Genomic DNA, 26121 nt, shown 5'->3' on the forward strand with positions numbered 1-26121 from the left:
TTAGAGACCAGGTCAATGCAACACAGAGTTCTAGCAGCAGACACATCTCTACAACAACTGTTAAGAGGAGATTTTGTGCAGCAGGCCTTCATGGTAAAATAGCTGCTAGGAAACCACTGCTAAGGACAGGCAACAAGCAGAAGAGACTTGTTTGGGCTAAAGATCAGAAGGAATGGACATTAGACCAGTGGAAAATAGTATTATTCTTACCGTTAATTCGGTTTCTAGGAACCTTCCACGACGGCATATGGAGGTTGTCTCTGTGCCCTAATGGGGAACAGGAAACACAAGAGAGGTTAAAAGCACCTCCCACCTGCCAGTGACTTATAACTGAAACCATAGCACCGGTTTACCTTCTGAGTCCCAGAATTAATCCAGGAAATATAGAGGGTGGGAAATTAGCGCCGTCGTGGAAGGTTCCTAGAAACCGAATTAACGGTAAGAATAATTCTATTTTCTCTAGTCACCTTCCATGACGGCATATGGAGGAATACCAACTAATTGGCACTAGGGAGGGACAACGGCCTGAAGAACCTTGCGGCCGAAGACTAAATCTCTATTGGATAATACATCCAACCTATAATGTTTAGAGAAGGTATGGAATGACGACCACGTAGCTGCCCTGCAGATCTGCTCTGGAGATGCGCCTGCTCTTTCTGCCCAGGAGACCGACGTAGATCTAGTTGAGTGGGCCTTGATTCCTACCGGAGGTAGTTTATTTTGAGCAAGGTAAGCTTCTATTATGGCTTTTTTAATCCATGTAGCAATGGTACTCTTGGCTACCTTCTTCCCCTTATTTTGTCCTGAGGAGTGGACAAAAAAAGAGCACGGGTTTGATCCAAGTAATGTAGCAGGATACGCCTAACATCGAGAGTATTAAATTTTCTTTCCTCAGAGTTTGCAGGATTATTGCAAAAGGTTGGTAGCACTATTTCTTGAGAACGATGAAATTCAGAGACCACTTTTGGGAGGAAAGAGGGATCAAGACGGAGTATTATTGAGTCTTCTCCAACCAGTAGATAAGGTTCTCTTATAGACAAGGCCTGTAATTCACCCACTCTTCTAGCTGAAGTTATAGCTACCAAGAAAACAGTTTTGTAAGCGAGATTTTGTGGGGAACAGGTAGACAAAGGTTCAAATGGTGGACCTGTAAGGCCTTGAAGCACAATATTGAGATCCCATGGAGGAACTATAACTTGCTTCCTAGGGTTTATTCTGTTTGCTGAGGTCATGAACCTTTTAATCCAGCGATGTCCTGCTAGATCTTAATCAAAGATGGAACTGAGCGCAGAGACCTGGACCTTCAGAGTACTGGGTTTCAGACCAATTTCTAGGCCTCTTTGTAAAAAGTCTAATATCTTAGGTATATCTGGCCTGAGAGGGTCTGGAGAGTTAGGCAGACAAAAAGATGAAAATTTTTTCCAGATTTTATTATAAATAGCATTTGTTACCGGTTTTCTGGATTTTTGTAGAGTAGCTATAACAGGGTTTGATAACCCTTTTGCTCTCAGCACATTGGCTTCAGAAACCACGCCGCTAAATTCCACTTCTGAGGGTCTGAGTGAAGAACTGGGCCCTGAGAAAGGAGATTGACCTTTATCGGTAACATTACCGGTCCGTCCACCTGTAGTTGGATAATCAGGTTGAACCAACTTCTCTTGGGCCAAAATGGAGCAACCAAAATAGTTGGAGTCTTTTCTATCCGAATTTTCCGTAGCACCTTCGCAAGAATCGGGATAAGCGGAAATGCATAAGCCAGATGAAAGTGCCAATCTTGAACTAAGGCGTCTACTGCTCTGGGATTTCCTCTTGGATCCAGGGAAAAAAATGTTTCTACTTTCGCATTTTGGTGAGAAGCAAAGAGGTCAACCTCCGGGAGACCCCATCTGTTTACCAGTAAGTTGAATGTTTGCAGTTCCAGACTCCATTCGCCTGGGTGAATATCCTGTCGGCTCAGATAATCTGCCTGAAAGTTGGCAGTACCTTTTAGGCGAGTTGCCGTCAGGAACGGTAAGTGTTTCTCGGCCCAGGCAAAAATTCGGGCAGAGATCTTTTTTAGACTGGTGAATTTTGTACTGCCCTGATGTCTGATATGAGCCACCGTGGTCATGTTGTCCGAGTATATCTGGACATGTTGTCCAGAGAGCTGACGATTTGCTGCAAGGAGAGCTTCTTCCACAGCTTTGAGTTCTCGGAAGTTTGACGATCTCTCTCTGATTGACGGGTCCCAAAGACCCTGATAAGGAACATGATTTATCATGGCTCCCCAGTCCCTCTTGCTGGCATCTGATTTGATCGTGGTTAACGGGAATTGAATCCAACTCACACCCCTGCGAAGGTTTTCGGACTTCATCCACCACGTTAAGGATGCTTTCACTAGACCTGGAGTGTGAATCCTTTTGATTAAAGAGCCAGGACGACCATCCCAATTGTCTAGCACATGGGTCTGGAGAATTCTTGAATGGGCTTGAGCCCAAGCCACCGACTGAATGCAGGCTGTCACGGAGCCTAATAGCGACATTCCTTCCCGGAGTGTGGGAGATCTCATCTCTTTGTATTTCTTGATCTTTACTACTAATGGTAGTCTGTGATCTTCTGGAAGGACGGACATCTGTTTTTCCGAGTCCAGAATTACTCCCAAAAACTTTCTGGTTTTTGAGGGTTGAAGCTGGAATTTCTTTATGTTCGGTATCCAACCCAGAGACTTCAATATCTCTAATGTGGTTGACACATGAGATACCAGGGTCATTTTGGTGGGAGCCACTATCAGCAGATCGTCCAGATAGGGCACTATACAAACCCCCTGACTCCGAATGAATGACACTGCTTCCGCCATTACTTTGGAGAATACTCTCGGAGCTGATGAGATGCCGAAGGGAAGGACTCCAAACTTATAGTGCTCCGCCTGATGATTCCCCTGAATCGCAAACCTGAGATATTTTTTGTGTCTCGGGTGAATAGGGATATGAAAATACGCATCCTTCAGGTCGATTGTCGCCATAAAGGCGTGTTGATCTATTAAAGGAATGGCTGATTTTACAGACTCCATCTTGAATCTTTGATATTTTACATATTGATTCAGACCTTTTAGATTTATGATACGTACTTCCCCTGATGGTTTGGGTACCAGGAATAAACGAGAATAATGTCCCTGACCCCATTCTGATTGTGGAACTGGGGAGATCACATTTGATCTTAAAAGGTCTCTGCGACCCAATGTTAACAATTTGTGATCCCTCATTGAGGGGGTGGTAATCTTTAGACCCTGAGGGGGGGGAGAAGTTAACTCGATCAATAGGCCCTCCTTGATAACATTGAGGACCCAGTGGGAGCTGGTGATGTTTTCCCACTGATCCACATATTTTGAGAGTCTTCCCCCCACCGGGTCGGAGTCATTGTTTATCTTGCTGGAATGACTGCTGCTGCTGTTGTTGAGGGACGAAGATATTTTTCCCTCTGCCTTTAGCATAGCTCCACCTGCCGGTTTTGCCTTTACCCCTCGGCTGAGAGGGCTGAGACAGTGGGGCACGAAAAAAACGTTTCCTCGGTTGTTTTTGCTCCGGGAGCGCTTTTTTCTTGTCGGTCGCCTTATCCAAAATGTCGTCTAAAGCTGGACCAAACACATAGTCTCCCTTAAAGGGGATGGCACATAACTTGGCCTTAGACGTGATGTCACCACTCCATAGTTTAAGCCAGAGAGCTCTCCTGGCAGAGTTAGAGAGCACTAAAGATCTGGTGGCAATTCTAACGGATTCCAGAGAAGCGTCCGCCAGAAACCCAGTAGCCTTATGTAAGATAGGGAGAGAATCCAACATCTCACTTCTAGAGGTACCCTGAGAAATGTGCGATTCTAATTTCTCCAGCCAGCAGGAAAGGGTCCTCGCTACACAGGTAGAGGCGATATTAGCCTTGAGGACAGAAGAAGAAGACTCCCAGGACTTCTTCAGGAGACTCTCAATCTTCCTGTCCATAGGGTCTTTTAACTGCGACGCATCCTCAAAGGGGAGTGCAGTTCTTTTGGCAACTCTGGCCACCTGCACATCCACCTTGGGAATGTCAAGTTTGACAAGGTCACCTTCTAGAGGAAATCTATGTTTCATCTCAGAAGACATACTAAGGCGCTTTTCAGGGAGTTCCCATTCTTGCTCAATCATATTAACATTAGCATGAACGGGGAATCCTGCCTTTTTCTCCGATCTGAGCCCACCAAACATATGATCCTGTATGGACTGTGGTACAGGTTCCTCTTCATGCCCCATAGTGTTACGAACAGCAGACACCAGGTCCTCAATATAATCCGAGGAGAAGAGGTATTTCCTGACCTCAGCCTTAGGGGATGCAGGATCTTCCCAGCCAGCAGATGAAGAAAAAGAGTGGTCTGAATCCGAATCAGATTCTACGACCTGAATCTTCCTCTTCTTAGCTGGGGAATGTGGTGGCGGAGGCGGGGGTGGAGGTGTGAAGGCTGCTAAGGAAGATTGTACCTCCTGTTTAACAAGAGAGCGAATCTCATCTAGAAGGGATGGTTGCTCAGCTTTAACTATCCTGTCAGTGCATGGCTGGCAGAGTTTTTTATCCCAGGTAGGAGGGAGCTTTGTAGAACAGACCGGACACTTCTTCCTAATAGTAGCTCTAGGGGCAGACTTTTCTCCCTGAAACAGAGAGGGAGAGAAGAATGAGGAGCTACCCCTAAGTAAACTACCTCCCGGATCCAGTCCCTGCATACTCACAGAAGCAGGGGCAGCGCTGGGCTCTGCAGACACAGGGCACAAAGAACCATCCATACTGAATAGATTATAGTCTTACCTTCAGTGGTGATTCAGCAGGCTTTTATGGAGCAGCGCTCCTAGCACCTGCCTCCAGCGATAGGATTTCCCCTCCTCCTCCTCCAGGATCCACGTGTGGGACGCCATAGCACCGACACCGCCGCCGGTGAAACCCGGAAGTGCCGGCTTCAGGGTGATACGAAAACCGGAAGTGACGCGCGCGCGACCGCTGACGTCACTTCCGGAACGCCGAACCGAGCAGCATGGAGGGAGGAAGCCGGGAAGCTTCAGAGAGGATCCCGGCTGGGGATCCCGGCCTGCTTTACCCTCGTGGGGGCGCAGGAAGGCCGGGAAGGGTCCCGAGGTACCTGACAAGCAGGACGACGGGAGCAGCTCACGGAGAGGCACGAGGCGACACCAGCTGCCCGGCTGAAAACAGGTAAGACCTGAAAGAATGACTGTAGTCACCGGCCACTACAGCATATGGGAACCTCTCCCTGTCCCATGGGGAACAGGAAAGACACTGGCAAGTGGGAGGTGGGAGGTGCTTTTAACCTCTCTTGTGTTTCATGTTCCCCATTAGGGCAAAGAGACAACCTCCATATGCCGTCGTGGAAGGTGACTAGAGAAATCTGTGCTTTGGTCTGACGAGTCCAAATTTGAGATCTTTGGTTCCAACCACCGTGTCTTTGTGTGATGCAGAAGGGGTGAACGGATGGACTCTACATGCCTGGTTCCAACCGTGAAGCATGGAGGAGGAGGTGTGATAGTGTGGGGGTGCTTTGATGGTGACAGTGTTGGGGATTTATTCAAAATTGAAGGCATACTGAACCAGCATGGCTACAAAGCATCTTGCAGCGGCATGCTATTCCATCCGGTTTGTGTTTAGTTGGACCATCATTTATTTTTCAACAGGACCATGACCCCAAACACACCTCCAGGCTGTGTAAGGGCTATTTGACCAAGAAGGAGAGTGATGGGGTGCTACACTAGATGACCTGGCAAGATGATGGTTTGAGGTGAGCTGGACCGCAGAGTGAAGGCAAAAATGCCAACAAGTGCTAAGCATCTCTGGGAACTCCTTCAAGATTGTTGGAAGACCATTCCCGGTGACTACCTCTTGAAGCTCATCAAGAGAATGCCAAGAGTGTGCAAAGCAGTCATCAAAGCAAAAGGTGGCTACTTTGAAGAACCTAAATATAAGACATATTTTCAGTTGTTTCACACTTTATTGTTAAGTGTATAATTCCACATTTGTTAATTCATAGTTTTGATGCCTTCAGTGTGAATGTACAATTTTCATAGTCATGAAAATACAGAAAAATCTTTAAATGAGAAGGTGCGTCCAAACTTTTGGTCTGTAATATATATATATATATATATATATATATATATATATATATATATATATATATATATATATATATATATATATATATAATTGAGACCCATGTATATATATTAATATTTCATCCAGCGCTAGATAGCTTAAAAGCCGGTAATTCAATTGCTGGCTGTAAAACCCCAGCGAATGAATGGAAAGTAGGTCAATGACCTGTAGTTACCTTCATTCACGGTGAGGCGCCCTCTGCTGGATGTCCTTCGAGCGTGGGAAAAAAAATAAAATAAAAAAAATCAGAAAAGTTCCCAGGCTCGAGTTCATATGAGGACAACCAGCAGAAGGCGCATCACCGCGAATGAAGGTAACTACAGGTCATTGACCTACTTTCCATTCATTCGGTGGGGTTTTACAGCCAGGAGCACAGCTGCATTATTAGCAGAGCTCCTGCCTGTAAAAAAATTTAACCCCTTCAGATGGATTTACATCGTGGGACGTGACAGATCATCGGAAGGTATGAAATATTGTTGTTTTTTTATTTTGGCTTTGTTACAGAGCGAGGGTCTTCCGGTGGATTACCAGGATAATAAAATATTCCAACATCCTGTGTATTTATTTCATTAAAAGACTTTGTAATAATGTGTTTGTGTTGTTTTTTAACCATTTCAGACTATTGGATTAATAATGGATAGGTGTCATAATTGACGCCTCTCCATTATTAATCTGGCTTAATATCACGTTACAATAGCAAGGTGGCATTAACCCTTCATTACCCCATATCCCACCGCTACACGGGAATGGGAAGAGAGTGGCCAAGTGCCAGAATAGGCCAATCTTCTAGATGTGCCTTTTCTGGGGTGGCTGGGGGCAGATGTTTGTAGCCAGGGGGGGCCAATAACCATGGACCCTCTCCAGGCTATTAATATCTGCCCTCAATCACTGGCTTTACTACTCTGGCGGAGAAAATTGCGCGGGAGCCCACGCCAATTTTTTCCGACATTTAACCCTTACATTTAATAGCTAGAGCGCACAAATTTTGCATATACACACTACTAAAATTAGTAGTGTGGAATATGCAAAAAAAATGGGGATATGAGATGGTTTACTGTATGTAAACCATGTCTCAAATCATGTCGGGTTTGTGAAGGAGAAAGAAAAAGCCGGTAATTGAATTACCGGCTTTTCACATATCTCTTGCTGAATGAAATATAAACACAGCTATCTGGTGTGTATGGCCAGCCTTACGGCCCATTCAGAACAGCCAATAATGGGCGACTGAGCACTCGGAGGACACTCGGTCCACGTAAAGAGGCAAAACATCAAATGCAAGGACTTTCACACAGGCATAAAATTAGTTTCTGGCAGCACATCACCCCTATGGGCACTCAACGATCATTCTTTGCAGGTAAAACTAAATGATCGGCTTGTATACAGGGCATTAGTGGTAGTTCAATGGCCTGGATTGGCCCGTCTAAAGGGGCTACTAATATTTACCTTTGTACAAGGGGTCACCGTGTCCCCAATATGACAACATGAGAAAGAACGTACTGAAAGAAATGCTGCTTCTACACTAAATGATTCATGGTCTCCAAATGTGATGTTTGCATAGAGCTCTAATCTGTTACTTCCGGCAGCAGCGCTACACGCTTCATAATGCAATCAGAGGAATGAAAGGTTCCTGTACAACATCAATTAAAATGTCAGTTCATTTGGAACATCAACGAAACTGCACAAAACGAGGAACAAACGGGGAGCAGGCACACGATAACTTATCCAACAACAATATGGGACATTTACAGCACAGGGCCTTTTTATGCAGTGTAAGGCCTAAAAAGGTGACCACCCATGTGCGGCCCCCTCCATTCTTTTCTATGGGTGCTCTAAAAATTGCCAGCAATCAACTGAAGAGGTTATTTTTTTTTAATTGTTAAGTTATTACCTATCCACAGAGTAAGCAATAACTTGCCTCCTGCTGGGGGTCTGAGGGCTTGGACCTCGCCCGATTTTGAGAACAGGGCTCGGAGATGTCCTATAGAGTGCAGCAGTGGACACTTGTGTGCCCCATTGCTCCATCTAGGGTGTACGGGACTATATCGCACTCAGCCAACTCTGGGGGTCGCGGGGAGAGCACAGCCTCCACCACAAAGGAGCCTTTTATAGCCCCATTGTCAAATCCATGCAGGATTCTGAGAGACTCCCAGAAGTCAGCAGGTCATCTCTGGTGGCTAGTGTTAACTTACCCACATGGGAAGATCCCTTGAAGCAATGCTTTGTGAATTAGATGGTGAGACATTCATCTCAGGCAGAGGAGCGATCCCTGCTACTGGGGAACAAACCGCTGAGCCCCAAATATACGATGTGGACAGTGAAACAGGGGGCACCATATCAACTATGCAAAAATGGTTCTATATGGTGCAACTCTTGGCCTTCACATTGGCCATATTATTATCCATAGAAGTGGAGAGATACAGCCCACAGAGCTGCTGGTAGGTGAAGACAACAAAAGACACAGACCAAGCAATTGCAAAATGGACAAAGTCCAAATTTTCCAGAACAGTGTGGACATGTCTCTGTCTTCACTTTATCGTCAGTGGGTGCTGTCTCTAGGACCCAAAGAATGAAGGAGATCCAGAACTGAGATAGTATTGCACATCTCATCACTGCCCGAACAATACAAGTCATGTAGCTTTGCAAAGGTTTAGAGGTTAGGCTTGGAGGCCAAAGGCTTGGAGGCCTAAGGCTTGGAGGCCAGTGCACTATGCATTTACAATGCCTCCGGTCACATGTGACATCATAACAATCCAAAACTCCTGATAATGAAACTCACAAAATTGTCAAAGAATTCCCAAATACATCCATGCACCTGAGGATATGTTCATATTTACATAGTAACATAGTAACATAGTTAGTAAGGCCGAAAAAAGACATTTGTCCATCCAGTTCAGCCTATATTCCATCATAATAAATCCCCAGATTTACGTCCTTCTACAGAACCTAATTGTATGATACAATATTGTTCTGCTCCAGGAAGACATCCAGGCCTCTCTTGAACCCCTCGACTGAGTTCGCCATCACCACCTCCTCAGGCAAGCAATTCCAGATTCTCACTGCCCTAACAGTAAAGAATCCTCTTCTATGTTGGTGGAAAAACCTTCTCTCCTCCAGACGCAAAGAATGCCCCCTTGTGCCCGTCACCTTCCTTGGTATAAACAGATCCTCAGCGAGATATTTGTATTGTCCCCTTATATACTTATACATGGTTATTAGATCGCCCCTCAGTCGTCTTTTTTCTAGACTAAATAATCCTAATTTCGCTAATCTATCTGGGTATTGTAGTTCTCCCATCCCCTTTATTAATTTCTTGCCCTCCTTTGTACTCTCTCTAGTTCCATTATATCCTTCCTGAGCACCGGTGCCCAAAACTGGACACAGTACTCCATGTGCGGTCTAACTAGGGATTTGTACAGAGGCAGTATAATGCTCTCATCATGTGTATCCAGACCTCTTTTAATGCACCCCATGATCCTGTTTGCCTTGGCAGCTGCTGCCTGGCACTGGCTGCTCCAGGTAAGTTTATCATTAACTAGGATCCCCAAGTCCTTCTCCCTGTCAGATTTACCCAGTGGTTTCCCATTCAGTGTGTAATGGTGATATTGATTCCTTCTTCCCATGTGTATAACCTTACATTTATCATTGTTAAACCTCATCTGCCACCTTTCAGCCCAAGTTTCCAACTTATCCAGATCCATCTGTAGCAGAATACTATCTTCTCTTGTATTAACTGCTTTACATAGTTTTGTATCATCTGCAAATATCGATATTTTACTGTGTAAACCTTCTACCAGATCATTAATGAATATGTTGAAGAGAACAGGTCCCAATACCGACCCCTGCGGTACCCCACTGGTCACAGCGACCCAGTTAGAGACTATACCATTTATAACCACCCTCTGCTTTCTATCACTAAGCCAGTTACTAACCCATTTACACACATTTTCCCCCAGACCAAGCATTCTCATTTTGTGTACCAACCTCTTGTGCGGCACGGTATCAAACGCTTTGGAAAAATCGAGATATACCACGTCCAATGACTCACCGTGGTCCAGCCTATAGCTTACCTCTTCATAAAAACTGATTAGATTGGTTTGACAGGAGCGATTTCTCATAAACCCATGCTGATATGGAGTTAAACCGTTATTCTCATTGAGATAATCCAGAATAACATCCCTCAGAAACCCTTCAAATATTTTACCAACAATACAGGTTAGACTTACTGGCCTATAATTTCCAGGTTCACTTTTAGAGCCCTTTTTGAATATTGGCACCACATTTGCTATGCGCCAATCCTGCGGAACAGACCCTGTCGCTATAGAGTCCCTAAAAATAAGAAATAATGGTTTATCTATTACATTACTTAGTTCTCTTAGTACTCGTGGGTGTATGCCATCCGGACCCGGAGATTTATCTATTTTAATCTTATTTAGGCGGTTTCGCACCTCTTCTTGGGTTAGATTGGTGACCCTTAATATAGGGTTTTCATTGTTTCTTGGGATTTCACCTAGCATTTCATTTTCCACCGTGAATACCGTGGAGAAGAAGGTGTTTAATATGTTAGCTTTTTCCTCGTCATCTACAACCATTCTTTCCTCACTATTTTTTAAGGGGCCTACATTTTCAGTTTTTATTCTTTTACTATTGATATAATTGAAGAACAGTTTGGGATTAGTTTTACTCTCCTTAGCAATGTGCTTCTCTGTTTCCTTTCTGGCAGCTTTAATTAGTTTTTTAGATAAAGTATTTTTCTCCCTATAGTTTTTTAGAGCTTCAATGGTGCCATCCTGCTTTAGTAGTGCAAATGCTTTCTTTTTACTGTTAATTGCCTGTCTTACTTCTTTGTTTAGCCACATTGGGTTTTTCCTATTTCTAGTCCTTTTATTCCCACAAGGTATAAACCGCTTACACTGCCTATTTAGGATGTTCTTAAACATTTCCCATTTATTATCTGTATTCTCATTTCTGAGGATATTGTCCCAGTCTACCAGATTAAGGGCATCTCTAAGCTGGTCAAACTTTGCCTTCCTAAAGTTCAGTGTTTTTGTGACTCCCTGACAAGTCCCCCTAGTGAAAGACAGGTGAAACTGTACAATATTGTGGTCGCTATTTCCTAGATGCCCGACCACCTGCAGATTTGTTATTCTGTCAGGTCTATTCGATAGTATTAGGTCCTCTGGTTGGATTCTGCACCAATTGTGAAAGATAATTTTTCTTGGTTATTAGCAGAAACCTGTTGCCTTTATGGGTTTCACAGGTTTCTGTTTCCCAGTTAATATCCGGGTAGTTAAAGTCCCCCATAACCAGGACCTCATTATGGGTTGCAGCTTCATCTATCTGCTTTAGAAGTAGACTTTCCATGGTTTCTGTTATATTTGGGGGTTTGTAACAGACCCCAATGAGAATTTTGTTACCATTTTTCCCTCCATGAATTTCGACCCATATGGACTCGACATCCTCATTTCCTTCGCTAATATCCTCCCTTAAAGTGGACTTTAGACAAGACTTTACATAGAGACAAACCCCTCCTCCTCTCCGATTTTTACGATCCTTTCTAAACAGACTGTAACCCTGTAAGTTAACTGCCCAGTCATAGCTTTCATCTAACCATGTCTCGGTTATTCCCACTATGTCAAAGTTACCTGTAGATATTTCTGCTTCTAGTTCTTCCATCTTGTTTGTCAGGCTTCTGGCGTTTGCGAGCATGCAGTTTAGAGGATTTTGTTTTGTTCCAATCTCCTCGCTGTGGATTGTTTTAGAAATGTTCTTACCTCCCTTCTGAGTATGTTTTCCTGGGTCTTCTTTGTTCAAGTCTAATGTTTTTCTTCCCGTCCCCTCTTCTTCTAGTTTAACGCCCTCCTGATGAGTGTAGCGAGTCTTCTGGCGAATGTGTGTTTCCCAGGTTTGTTGAGGTGTAGTCCGTCTCTGGCGAGGAGTCCATCGTACCAGTAATTCACACCGTGGTCCAGGAATCCGAATCCTTGTTGTCTGCACCATCGTCTTAGCCAGTTGTTTGCATCAAGGATCCTGTTCCATCTCCTGGTGCCATGCCCGTCTACTGGAAGGATAGAAGAAAAAACTACCTGTGCATCCAGTTCCTTTACTTTCTTCCCCAACTCTTCAAAGTCTTTGCAGATTGTCGGTAGGTCCTTCCTTGCCGTGTCATTGGTGCCAACATGTATCAGAAGAAATGGGTGGGCGTCCTTGGATCTGAAGAGCTTTGGTATCCTATCGGATACTTTTCGGCCACTCTTCCACTACATATGAGTCACTGGAGAATGGCTGGGTGCAACTACATTCCTCCATATTTCTACACCAGGCAGCTATTTATGCCATGCTATGCCCGGCACAACGCCGACCCCCTCCTGACACACCGAGAAACGCTGTGCTTGCCTATCCCCGGGGCTCATGAAAAATGAATAGCGCAGGGATTAACATGTTGGACGATTCTCGGGAACCCTGGTGGCCCCAAGGGTCAAACAGCTATCCTCTGTCCTACAAAAAAGGGATAACTATGATTTGATACAAACTGTTAATGAAATTGTCTCGTGCTAAATAAATAAAACTAAAAGGGAATCTGTCACCAGGTTTTTGGGTCCCAACTGAGAGCAGAATAATGTAGGGGCAGAGACTCTGATTCCAGCAATGTGTCACTTACTGGGCCACCTGCTATACTTTTGATAAAATCTCAGTTTTCTCTGCTGCAGATCTTCCAGTTCGCTGAATGCTGAGCTGTGTATAACCCCACCCACACCACTAATTGGCAGCTTTCTGTGTACACTGTGCATAGGCAGAAAGCTAACAATCAGTTGAGGGAGTGGGGTTATGCAGAACTCATGAATATGGAGGACTACATGGCAGCAGGTTTACTAGTCCTCTAGTGATAATCTCCTGCTGATAAAATGTATCAAAATGACAGCAAACAGCCCAGTAAGTGACACATCGCTGGAATCAGTTTCTGCAGCGTCTCTCCATTATGCTGCTCTCAGGGCAGGTGACAAAAACCTGGCGACAGATTTATTTTACGAATTGTAAATGAAGGTCCGGGTTAGTCTGGGTTTCTCATACTCCCCATATCCGGTTGCTGGGAGTGTATAGAACCATGTTCAGTGATTGCAAATCTGTAGAGATTATGGTTTGGCAGAACTGGATCCATTGCAGGTAATCCTCCGCGAGCTAATTACACAAATCTCTTACACTGGAGCTTATCCGTGTAGGTAAATAGATCTGCGGGGATCCAGGCACAGAAAAACTACAAGGAATATTGGATCTGGTGGTGGTAGGACGCAATGATCAACAAGTGAGAACATGGACCGGCGATATCAGATTGGGGGGAGGTCTGACCTGCAGTACTTCCAGCAATCAGCAAACCAGAGGGGCAGCGGTGTTCGAGCAAGGAATGCGGCCCCTTTATTATTTCCCAGCCTCGGTCCGCACATTTTATCTCCATCACTGGTCAGTCCTATTCAGGGATTGCCCAAGGCACTCACCGGTCTGCATGGCTGAGATCGCGGGAGAATACGGCTATGTGCACACAGGGCTTTTTCCTTTTAAGAGACGCCCGCGTGCTCGCTCAAAAAATGCCTGAAAGGCACTTCCTATTCATTTAAAAAATTTAAAAAAATACTGTGGGTCCCATGTTCAGTTTCTGAGCATTTTTCCTGCTTCCGGTTTTGAAAAAGAAAAAAAGCCTGGCAGGAAAAAGAAAAAAGTGTTTGTCCCATGATTGATGCAGATCCTGATGGAAAACGCTCTAAACCGAGCACCGTCCAATCAAAAGGCGGCAAAGAAATCTTCAGGAAACAGAAAAATAGGAGACGGCTGCTACTAGAAAACACCCTGTGTGCACATGTGCGAAGGATCGCTGTAAAGTATGGATTCACATAAGAGAAGTGTTTGGACCCCCACCAATCACAAAAATGGGGGTCTTGTGGCAGCAGTGCACATGTGTGATCCCACTGAGGGAAGTGAAGGAAACGCTGGCTGCACATGTGCACTACCACCGCATTCACATAGGGCCCCCCCCCCCCTGATAAAAGTACTATAAATGGGTCCCAGGGGTTGGACCCCCCAATCGTACATTTACTAAAGTCCATAATGGAAAAGTTGCCTACAACAGGTTTGGCTTTTTTAGGACCGTCAGTCACATAAGGTAGCAACGTGACCCCAGAAACCATCATTAGGGGATATCACAGACGCTAACATTTTCATGTCGCCCCATCATGCCCAGACCCGGCCCTACGGGAGGCAATGCACGCCCAGACCCGGCCTTATGGATGAATGTCCACACCTGGCCCCACTGGAGATAATGACACTGCCATCCCCACACCTGGCCCCACTGGAGATAATGACACTGCCATCTCCACACCTGGCCCTACAGCAGGTACTGGCACTGCCATCTCCACACCTGGCCCTACAGGGGGTACTGGCACTGCCATCTCCACACCTGGCCCTACAGCAGGTACTGGCACTGGCATCTCCACACCTGGCCCTACAGCAGGTACTGGCACTGCCATCTCCACACCTAGCCCTACAGCAGGTACTGGCACTGGCATCTCCACACCTGGCCCTACAGGGGGTACTGGCACTGCCATCTCCACACCTGGCCCTACAGGGGGTACTGGCACTGTCATCTCCACACCTGGCCCTACAGCAGGTACTGGCACTGCCATCTCCACACCTGGCCCTACAGGGGGTACTGGCACTGCCATCTCCACACCTGGCCCTACAGGGGGTACTGGCACTGCCATCTCCACACCTGGCCCTACAGGGGGTACTGGCACTGCCATCTCCACACCTGGCCCTACAGGGGGTACTGGCACTGCCATCTCCACACCTGGCCCTACAGCAGGTACTGGCACTGCCATCTCCACACCTGGCCCTACAGGGGGTACTGGCACTGCCATCTCCACACCTGGCCCTACAGGAGGTACTGGCACTACCATCTCCACACCTGGCCCTACAGCAGGTACTGGCACTGCCATCTCCACACCTGGCCCTACAGGGGGTACTGGCACTGCCATCTCCACACCTGGCCCTACAGGAGGTACTGGCACTGTCATCTCCACACCTCGCCCTACAGGGGGTACTGGCACTGCCATCTCCACACCTGGCCCTACAGGAGGTACTGGCACTGCCATCTCCACACCTGGCCCTACAGGAGGTACTGGCACTGCCATCTCCACACCTGGCCCTACAGGAGGTACTGGCACTGCCATCTCCACACCTGGCCCTACAGGAGGTACTGGCACTGCCATCTCCACACCTAGCCCTACAGGGGGTACTGGCACTGCCATCTCCACACCTGGCCCTACACCAGGTACTGGCACTGCCATCTCCACACATGGCCCTACAGCAGGTACTGGCACTGCCATCTCCACACCTGGCCCTACAGGGGGTACTGGCACTGCCATCTCCACACCTGGCCCTACAGCAGGTACTGGCACTGCCATCTCCACACCTGGCCCTACACCAGGTACTGGCACTGCCATCTCCACACATGGCCCTACAGCAGGTACTGGCACTGCCATCTCCACACCTGGCCCTACAGGGGGTACTGGCACTGCCATCTCCACACCTGGCCCTACAGCAGGTACTGGCACTGCCATCTCCACACCTGGCCCTACAGCAGGTACTGGCACTGCCATCTCCACACCTGGCCCTACAGCAGGTACTGGCACTGCCACATCCACACCTGGCCCTACAGGAGGTACTGGCACTGCCATCTCCACACCTGGCCCTACAGGGGGTACTGGCACTGCCATCTCCACACCTGGCCCTACAGGAGGCACTGGCACTGCCATCTCCACACCTGGCCCTACAGGAGACACTGGCACTGCCACATCCACACCTGGCCCTACAGGGGGTACTGGCACTGCCATGTCTGCAGGTCGCCTCGTACATCACCGCTGGTCCTACCCGGAGCTGCAATGACAGATGGAGCGGCTGCTGTCACCGTGTGGATGCAGTGCAGCCTCCATGTACCTTCTCGTCCAGCTCCTGCTCCCCGGCGCCTCTGTGCCTCAGCTCCGTCATTCTGCAGGGTGCGGGCAGCGCTGGGATCCGCTAGGAATATGATGTGCGGGCGACGTCCGGGGCCAAATTGACGTACAGTGCTGCTCCCGACCACCTCCGCCGCCTCCTGAGCAGCTGCGCGCCTGGCGGACACGCGCACCGCCATCCTTAACTCCCATTGGATGAATCTGCAGCCAAACTCCGCCCCTAATGGCTTAACGACGAAAGCGCGTTCACAGAGTTGAATACGCGTTTGCTACATGTCACGCCCCTTGTTCAAACCACGCCTACTTGTAGGATGACGTCATGTTCCAAGTATATAAATATGGAGGGTTCGCTCCCTGCCGGTCACTTATAACTATACAGTCAGTGGTGGGCGTGCGGTGTGTCTGCGGGGTCGGTGTTCCTCTTGGTGGGGGCGCTGGTCACACACAAGTCATACCACTCACTGTAGGCTAGAAGGGCACAAGGCAGTTTGCTATGGAGCCCACTTTACAGCTGATGTTAACCCCTTAGGGTATGTTCACACGTTCAGGATTTCCATCCTTTTTTTTTCAGGACAGTTTTTTTAAAAACTGCAGCTCTTGGCAGAAAACGCAGGTCCTTTTTTTGGTCCTTTTTTGATGCGTTTTTGATGCGTTTTTGATGCGTTTTTTGAGGCGTTTTTTGAGGCGTTTTTTGGTCCTTTTTTTATGCAGTTTTCTATGCAGAGACTGTGTGTTTCCTGGGAAGCTTTTTAGGGCTAAAATGGCTGAAAATACCCTAACCCTACCCCTAACCCTAACCCTACCCCTAACCCTACCCCTACCCCTAACCCTAACCCTACCCCTAACCCTACCCCTAACCCTACCCCTACCCCTACCCCTAACCCTAACCCTACCCCTAACCCTACCCCTAACCCTACCCCTAACCCTACCCCTAACCCTACCCCTAACCCTACCCCTAACCCTAACCCTAACACTACCCCTAACCCTACCCCTAACCCTACCCCTAACCCTAACCCTACCCCTAACCTAACCTTAGTGAAAAAAAAAAAATTCTTAATTTTTTTATTGTCCCTACCAATGGGGGTGACAAAGTGGGGGGGGTGTCATTTACTATTTTTTTTATTTTGATCACTGAGATAGGTTATATCTCAGTGATCAAAATGCACTTTGGAGCGAATCTGCCGGCCGGCAGATTCGGCGGGCGCACTGCGCATGCGCCCGCCATTTTGCAAGATGGCGGCGCCCAGGGAGAAGACGGCCGGACGGACACCGGGACGCCGGGTAAGTATAAGGGGGGGAGATTAGGGCACGGGGGGGGGCATCGGAGCACTGGGGGGGGCATCGGAGCACGGGGGGGGGGCATCGGAGCACGGGGGGGCGGATCGGAGCACGGGGGGGGCAGCCACACTCCGCCCACGCACTTCCGCCCGCTCCCCCGCACTTCCTGCTGCAGCGGTTCTGCACATCAAATCGCAGTAAAACCCGCAGATATATTTTTGATCTGCGGGTTTTACTGCGATTTTGACCTCACAATGGAGGTCTATGGGTGCAGAACCGCTGCGGTTCAGGAAAAAGAATTGACATGCTCCTTCTTTTTTCCCGCAGCTATTCTGCGCGGCTTTTTACACGAAATTCCGGATCATGTGCACAGCAGTGACTGTTTTCCATAGGGTTACATTGTTATGTACCCTGCATGGAAAACAGCTGCGGAACCGCAGCGGCAATACCGCTGCGGTTCCGCAGTAAAAAACGCACTGTGTGAACATGGCCTTAATGACCGGGCCAGTTTTTACAATTCTGACCACTGTCACTTTATGAGGTAATAACTCTGGAACGCTTCAATAGATCCCACCAATTTTGAGATAATTTTTTCGTGACTTATTGTACTTCATGATGGTGGTAAAATTTCTTTTATATGATATGTGTTTTTGTGAAAAATGGAAATTTCGTGAAATTTTCTACATTTTGGAATTTTCTAACCCCCGAAGCTTTTTTTGTTTTCGTTTTTCGCTCCCCTCCTTCCCAGAGCCATAACTTTTTTATTTTCCCATGAATATGGCCATGTGAGGGCTTATTTTCTGCGGGACGAGTTGTACTTTTGAACGACACCATTGGTGTTACCATGTCATGTAACAGAAAATGGGGGGAAAAAAATCCAAGTGTGGTGAAATTGCAAAAAAACAAAAACACTGGTTTTTTGTTTTGCATTTTTGCTAGGCTCACTATGTGATAAAACTGGCCTGCCATATGATTCTCCAGGTCACTATGAGTTCGTAGACACCAAACATGTCTAGGTTCTCTTTTATCAAGTGGCGAAAAAAAAATTCCAAACTTTGGTTAAAAAAAAAAAAGTGCGCAATTTTCCGATACTTGTAGCGTTTCCATTTTTCGTGATCTGGGGTCGGGTGAGGGCTTATTTTTTGCGTGCCGAGCTGATGTTTTTAATTATACCACTTTTGTGCAGATAATAATAATAATAATCTTTATTTTTATACAGCGCTAACATATTCCGCAGCGCTTTACAGTTTGCACACATTATCATCACTGTCCATGATGGGGCTCACAATCTAAATTCCCTATCAGTATGTCTTTTGAATGTGGGAGGAAGCCGGAGAGCCCGGAGGAAACCCACGTACAGGGCCGTTTTTGCCACTAGGCACTCGAGGGCACGTGCCTAGGGCGGGGACGACTCGGGGGGCGGCACCTGAGCAAGTTTTTTTTTTTTATGAAGTCTGGGCTGTGGTCACCTTAATCCCCGCACCCCCCCTCCCCCGCTCGCCCGCTCACCTGCCTCCGAGTCCTTGCCCCCCTTGACATCATACAGATACAGTATGAGTTATAAACTCATACATACTCACCTAGCTGCTCCAGCGATGCCTGGTCTGGTCTCAGTGACGGCAGCTCGTCCTGTGTGAGCGGTCAGGTGGTACCGCTCATTAAGGTCATGACCTTAATGTGCGTTGCCACCTGACCGCTCACACAGGATGAGGGAGCTGCGCCGCCCGGGACAGAGGTAGACGTTCTGTGCGGTGTCGCCGGTGTGGAAAAGCCGAAAGGTGAGTATGATGACATCCAGGCCAGGGAGGATGAAGCAGGACCGTGGGGATGGGGAGCCGCTCAGCCGAGCCATATGGAGCGCCCCCAGACACAGGGCCACGCGTTCTCGGTACCGGGCCTCTCTGGTTCGGTTCTGATGCTGTCACGGTGGCTAGACCCGGTCCGCGACCCTGCTAAGGGGCGTCCAATAAAGGTGGTACAGTCTGTCAGGGATTCGTGACGCCACCTGTGGTGTTCGGTCAGGGTGACCGACGCTGCTGTGGGGTCCGCTGGGGTGATGGAATGGCAGCTGGATGGTATACCTTCCCACAGGTGAAGTATGTCCCCAGGGCTTCCCAGTAAGGTGGATGGTGATGGTGTGAGGTGCAGTCAATAACCAGGACACAGGGTTGCAGTCTCTTTACCTCTTTACTGAAGACTTCAGGATCCTCAATCCAGAGCACGGTTAACAGGGCTCTCTGAGACCGGCCGGTCCGATGGGCACTTCCAGAATTCCCTTTGCAGGTGGAAATCGTTGCCTACCAATAGCGCCTGTGTGTTGTAGTGCTACCCTGCTGAGCATTCAGAATAGTCCTCACAACTTCTGTTCTCATTCGTTCGTTCTTTCTAATGTGTTCCAGATGTTTCTAGTTCAACGTCCCCCAGGTATGTTATGGCTAGGACGCACCCGTATGACGGGAAGGCCTGGAGGTCTTCCGGGACCCTAGAGACGCCCCTCTCCCACTGTTGCCCCCTATGTCTTCGTAGGTTTTTAGGTGAGACAGTCAACCTATAATTAACTGTCCTGCGGAGTTTGAAGTAAGGCGTAAAGTCAGTTACTCCCTCGGTGTTCCGGCCACCGGCTACGCGCCTCAGTAGGATGTTGCCTCGGTCTCACGGCACGACTCCTACTGCCTCTCCTTTGTGCTTGATCTCGTTTCTCACTGTCTCACAATATCCTTCGCTTCGTGTCTCTTTCTTAGGATACCGCCGCGGGGTGTGCAGGTGCGGTTCCGTAACGTTCTATTCTGGTCGCTAGGTGCCTGCCAGGTTCCCACGCCTGACAGAGACCCCCCTGTGTCTTCTCCCTGCAACACCCCCTGCCACGGGATGTTGCCTGAATCCAACCCAGTCAGCTTCTGACTAACTTTCTATCCAACCCCTAGTTTTACCAGTGTGAGGAGTGGCCCAATAAATAAAGCCTTTGGCTCCCCCTAGTGGCCGGAGTGTGAAGTGTAATGTGTGCTGGTGATACCTGGTCAGTAGAATTCCTTCAGTGCCATCAGACGTACCATCACTCCCCTTAGTGGCAGAATGTCATACTGCAACGACCAGATCTCTGGGGCGCTGCACTCCCCCCCGGTTAAATCCAGTACTCCTGGACTGGGAAGAACAACAATACATTTCAGCAAAAGACATACACAATTTTTGAAATGCTTAAAACAAGTAAATAAAACAATGCTTCCCTTTATGGGATGTGAGGACACTTGAACGTTACGAACAAAAACAGGATTAAATATTTTTAAATAACATTATGACTATAAATAACTCTTTTCACCCAACCGGGTATTCTACTCAGTGCAAATTCTGAACAATAAGTTAACTTTTCCTTTAAGGGCGTATAAGCTGAACCCACTAAAGGCCTACTATAAAATACTATAAAATAACTCAACTTTTTCTTTTCTTTCTAGCTTCACCAATGCAGGACCGCCTAGCTCCTTGGCTGGGCCTACTGTCATTGTCTCTCTTTCAGCAACCAACTGTCGTTCTACGGTTCTCAGGAGGACTCTCTCTCTAACCCCTACAGGTTCACTTTCAATCTTTCCTGTCCTCAATCTCTATCAACATTATCAAACTGTTCTAAATTTCAACATTATTAACATTGCAACTTTTCTCAAGGCAACATTATAACTTCAGTGCAACATGTGAACATTCCCTTTAAGAGGGAACCAAGTCTCTCTGAGGTAATGCAGATTCTCTCTGTCTGCAAGTCCAATGAAAGCAAGACCTTCTGCGTCATGTCCAGAAGCATAAGGCTATGTGCACACGTTCAGGAATTCATGCAGAAAATTCCTGAGAATTCCGGACATTTTCTGCATGAAATCCGCAAGAAAACCGCGTGCGTTTTTGCCGCGATTTTGCCGCGGTTTTGACGCTTTTTTGCCGCGGTTTTGACGCGTTCTTGCCGCGTTTTTTTCCGGACACTTCCCAATGCATTTTGGAGTGGGAAATCCGCAAAAAAACCGCAAAAAGATAGAGCATGTCCGGATTTTGTGCCTGATGCGTTTTTTTTGCGGAAAAAAACGCATCATGTGCACAAAACATGCGGATTTCATTCTAAATGATGGGATGCTTATTGTATGCGTTTTTTTTGCGGTTTTATAGCGTTCTTATCGGGAAAAACCGCGAAAAAACCGCGAAAAAACCGGAACGTGTGAACACAGCCTTATCTTCGCAAAGTCTTCTTTCTGTGTAAAACCAGTAGGGAGCACCTTAAGGCTGTGTGCACACGATGCAGAAAAATCTGCTGCAGTTCTGCACTAAATCTACATCTCCTGGCAGAATCCGCAGGTGCGTTTTTTATGCGTTTTTGATGCGTTTTTGATGCGTTTTGATGCGTTTTTGATGCGTTTTTTGTGCACAAATCTGCACAAAAAACGCATCAAAAACGCACAAAAAACGCATAAAAAACACACCTGCAGATTTCTATTATAAAGGGGTGCAGAAATGCTGCAGAACTGCACAAAAGAAGTGACATGCACTTCTTTGAAATCTGCAGCGTTTCTGCGCAGATTTTTCTGCACCATGTGCACAGCTTTTTTTTTTTCACATTGATTTACATTGTACTGTAATCACAGTGCAGTTCTGCAGCGTTTCTGCTGCAGAAAAATCTGCTGCAGTTCTGCACTAAATCTGCATCGTGTGCACATACCCTTAAGAAGGTGCAAACTATATACAAAGCAGTTTTGGATTCATTCACTGTTCATGATCCGGCAGTTTTTGGAAACAATGATGAACAAACAAAAAGAAGAGGGATCCCGAGTAAACAAAGGGACCCCTTTAAGAGTAAACCTTGGACGGGTTTAAAGCAGCAAAACAGGAAACAGTTAAAGGGAACCTGTCACCTGAATTTGGCGGGACTGGTTTTGGGTCATATGGGCGGAGTTTTCAGGTGTTTGATTCACCCTTTCCTTACCCGCTGGCTGCATGCTGGCTGCAATATTGGATTGAAGTTCATTCTCTGTCCTCCATAGTACACGCCTGCACAAGGTAATCTTGCCTTGTGTAGGCATGTACTACGGAGGACAGAGAATGAACTTCAATCCAATATTGCAGCCAGCATGCAGCCAGCGGGTAAGGAAAGGGTGAATCAAACACCCGAAAACGCCGCCCATATGACCCAAAACCAGTCCCGCCAAATTCAGGTGACAGAGTCCCTTTAAATAACTATTTACATACTCGGTTCTTCGAGGTTTATTGCTGCGACGGTGGGTTGCATGGCACCAGTCGGAAACGCACACTTCCTGACCGGGAAAGGTCTGTATCCGCACTCTCATCCGATGCCGTATCACCGTGATGGGTTTGTCTCTCCAGTGTGGTCAAGTCATTAACAGGTTTGATATGGATATCAATTTTTATAACAGATCCTGCAGGAGCATTGGTACGCACGGTGATAGCAATGCTAGCATCCGCTAGGTCAAATCCCTAGCTAACGTCTGTCGTTAATCTCAGTCGCGGCAGTAGGGGGCGCCACAGTAGGCTCATATCGTTGGACATTCTTGGCATGCCACCCCTGCTCACTCCGGTGGCGGGTGTAGGTCACATGGTCCCCCTGCACAAGCTTCGACTAGGGGCCCCACCACGGGACTGACTTTCCACATTATAGTTAGCCACAAAGATTTCGGTCGGCAGTCCCTGCTCCAGGATGAAGCCCCAACCCCTCTTCGGGTGAAAGGCTAACACTGTCCCTCGTCTCACCGGATCCCCCTTGCCACGTTTAGTCTTAGATTTCGGTACTCTTTGGGAAGTCTGTTTCGTTTGTTCTCGGTCTTCCCATTGTGCAACTAAAGGTACCGTCACACTAAGCGACGCTGCAGCGATACCGACAACGATCCGGATCGCTGCAGCGTCGCTGTTTGGTCGCTGGAGAGCTGTCACACAGACAGCTCTCCAGCGACCAACGATGCCGGTAACCAGGGTAAACATCGGGTTACTAAGCGCAGGGCCGCGCTTAGTAACCCGATGTTTACCCTGGTTACCATCGTTAAAGTAAAAAAAACAACCGCTACATACTTACCTACCGCTGTCTGTCCTCGGCGCTCTGCTTCTCGGGTGTGGCTGTGAGCACAGCGGCCGGAAAGCAGAGCGGTGACGTCACCGCTCTGCTTTCCGGCCGCTGTGCTCACAGCCAGAGCAGAGAAGCAGAGCGCCGAGGACAGACAGCGGTAGGTAAGTATGTAGCGGTTGTTTTTTTTACTTTAACGATGGTAACCAGGGTAAACATCGGGTTACTAAGCGCGGCCCTGCGCTTAGTAACCCAATGTTTACCCTGGTTACCAGCGAAGACATCGCTGAATCGGTGTCACACACGCCGATTCAGCGATGTCTGCGGGGAGTCCAGCGACGAAACAAAGTTCTGGACTTTCTTCCCCGACCAGCGACAGCACAGCAGGGGCCTGATCGCTGCTGCCTGTCACACTGGACGATATCGCTAGCCAGGACGCTACAACGTCACGGATCGCTAGCGATATCGTCTAGTGTGACGGTACCTTAAGCATTGTCTGTACTGCTCCCAGGTGAGCCCAACAACGTAAGAGCCCTCCTGTCTGGACCCGTCTAGCTGAATCCTGGGCGCATCCCATTCAAAGATCACCCCCTCGGGACTCACATCTAACGGTTCGCCCATAGATATCGGGAGCGGGGGAAGTATCCCCTTCATGGCGTACAGGGTTGTCACCCCGATCTCGGTAACGGGAGGCTGGTCACAGCTGGGATGGTGAGCGGTCACCGGAGCTGGATCGGTCGGCGGGGCAGGGTCGCTTTTGGTACCTGCGTCTGATGTGGTTCCACCGATTTCGATCGGCTCCGCTGACGAGGACGCTGGAGTCTGCGGCGGCTCTGACCACGGCGCTCCCTGTGCGATCTTCTTGCACAGCTCCGACTTCCATTTCTTCGCCGTCGCCGACCCCTCGCCTGGAGTCGGGTGGTTCGATGCCTCCTCCAGCAATCCCAGGGGATCTGGATCCCCCTGTGGCAGTAAGCCCTGGTCCGGCTCCGCTGGGTTGCAGTGATCCTGGGTCACTTCGTCGTCGTTCAGGCACTCGCTGGTCACCGTCTCCTCTCCTGGCCCTGCGGCAGCACACACACGAGGCTCCTCCATTTTCTGGGGTTTGAGCTCCTCCATTCCTGAGCTCGTCATCCTGCAGCCGTAGTCGTAGTGGGCGGATGCTGCTGTTCGCGCCGTTTTCTCGATCTCCTCCCATGACACGCCCTTCTTCTTCTCCTGTGCTCCTCGTGGCGCGGCAACGACCAGATCTCTGGGGCGCTGCACATACAAGATGGGAGCGTCGGGGTCCGGGAAGCCGATGACGATGACTGAGCCATGCATGGAGGGGGCGGCTGGCCAGGGGGGAGAGATGATGACGAGCCGCCCCGTCATGCATAGGGGGGGGGAAATGGGAGATGAGCTAGAGCCACCCATGCATACAGGGAGGGAGGGGGACATAACACATGACCCACGCATACAGGGGGGGATGGGAGATGAGCCAGAGCCACCCATGCATACAGGGAGGGGGACATGAGCCACGCATACGGGGGGGATGGGAGATGAGCCAGAGCCACCCATGCATACAAGGAGGAGGAGATGAGCCACGCATACGGGGGGTGGGAGATGAGCCAGAGCCACCCATGCATACAGGGAGGGGGACATGAGCCACGCATAGGGGTGGAGGGGAGAGGAGCCAGAGCCACCCATGCATACAGGGAGGGGGACATGAGCCACGCATACAGGGGGGTGATGGGAGATGAGCCAGAGCCACCCATGCATACAGGGAGGGGGAGATGAGCCACGCATACAGGGGGGGATGGGAGATGAGCCAGAGCCACCCATGCATACAGGGAGGGGGAGATGAGCCACGCATACAGGGGGGGAGGAGAGATGAGCCAGAGCCACCCATGTGTTGTGAATTCTGTGGTAGAGCTCCCTCCTGTGGTCACAAGTGGTACTTCGGCTGATTCTCTCTGTGAGCTTCTGTTGGTGGAGGGAAGTGGTACTGCGGCTTCTGAGTTTCCTCCCTCAGGTGATCTGGTGAGGTCGTTAGGTGCTTCTCTACTTAACTCCACCTAATGCTTTGATCCTGGCTTCCTGTCAATGTTCCAGTGTTGGACTTGCTTTTCCCTGGATCATTCCTGTGGCCTGCTGCTCTGCATAGCTAAGTTCTTCTTTGCTATTTGTTTGCTATTTTTTCTGTCCAGCTTGTCTAATTTGTTGCTGGAAGCTCTGGGACGCAAAGGGTGTACCTCCGTGCCGTTAGTTCGGTACGGAGGGTCTTTTTGCCCCCTTTGCGTGGTTTTCTTTAGGGTTTTGTGTAGACCGCAAAGTTACCTTTTCTATCCTCGCTCTGTTAAGAAAGTCGGGCCTCACTTTGCTGAATCTATTTCATCTCTACGTTTGTCTTTTCATCTTAACTCACAGTCATTATATGTGGGGGGCTGCCTTTTCCTTTGGGGTATTTCTCTGAGGCAAGGTAGGCTTATTTTCTATCTTCAGGCTAGTTAGTTTCTTAGGCTGTGCTGAGTTGCATAGGCAGAGTTAGGCGCAATCCACGGCTGCCTCTAGTGTTGTTTGGAGAGGATTAGGGATTGCGGTCTGCAGAGTTCCCACATCTCAGAGCTCGTTCTATGATTTTGGGTTATTGTCAGATCACTG

General features: G+C 48.3%; 1 protein-coding gene across 2 annotated transcripts in view; it reads right to left on the bottom strand.

Annotated features, from left to right (window-relative positions):
* The window catches only part of CDS2 (CDP-diacylglycerol synthase 2), a 120953-nt gene extending 104627 nt beyond the window's left edge, over positions 1–16326 (bottom strand). Inside the window, exon 1 of one of the 2 annotated variants that reach the window (XM_069766578.1) lies at positions 16141–16324. In XM_069766578.1, the coding sequence (XP_069622679.1) occupies positions 16141–16191 (51 nt within the window). In that variant the 5' untranslated portion in view covers positions 16192–16324. Of the gene's footprint in view, positions 1–16140 lie in introns of both variants that reach the window. The other variant, XM_069766577.1, reaches the window with a different exon arrangement.
* Between the last annotated feature and the right edge of the window lie 9795 nt (positions 16327–26121).

Source organism: Ranitomeya imitator, chromosome 4, assembly GCF_032444005.1.
Source record: "Ranitomeya imitator isolate aRanImi1 chromosome 4, aRanImi1.pri, whole genome shotgun sequence".
Taxonomy (NCBI): Eukaryota; Metazoa; Chordata; class Amphibia; order Anura; family Dendrobatidae; genus Ranitomeya; species Ranitomeya imitator.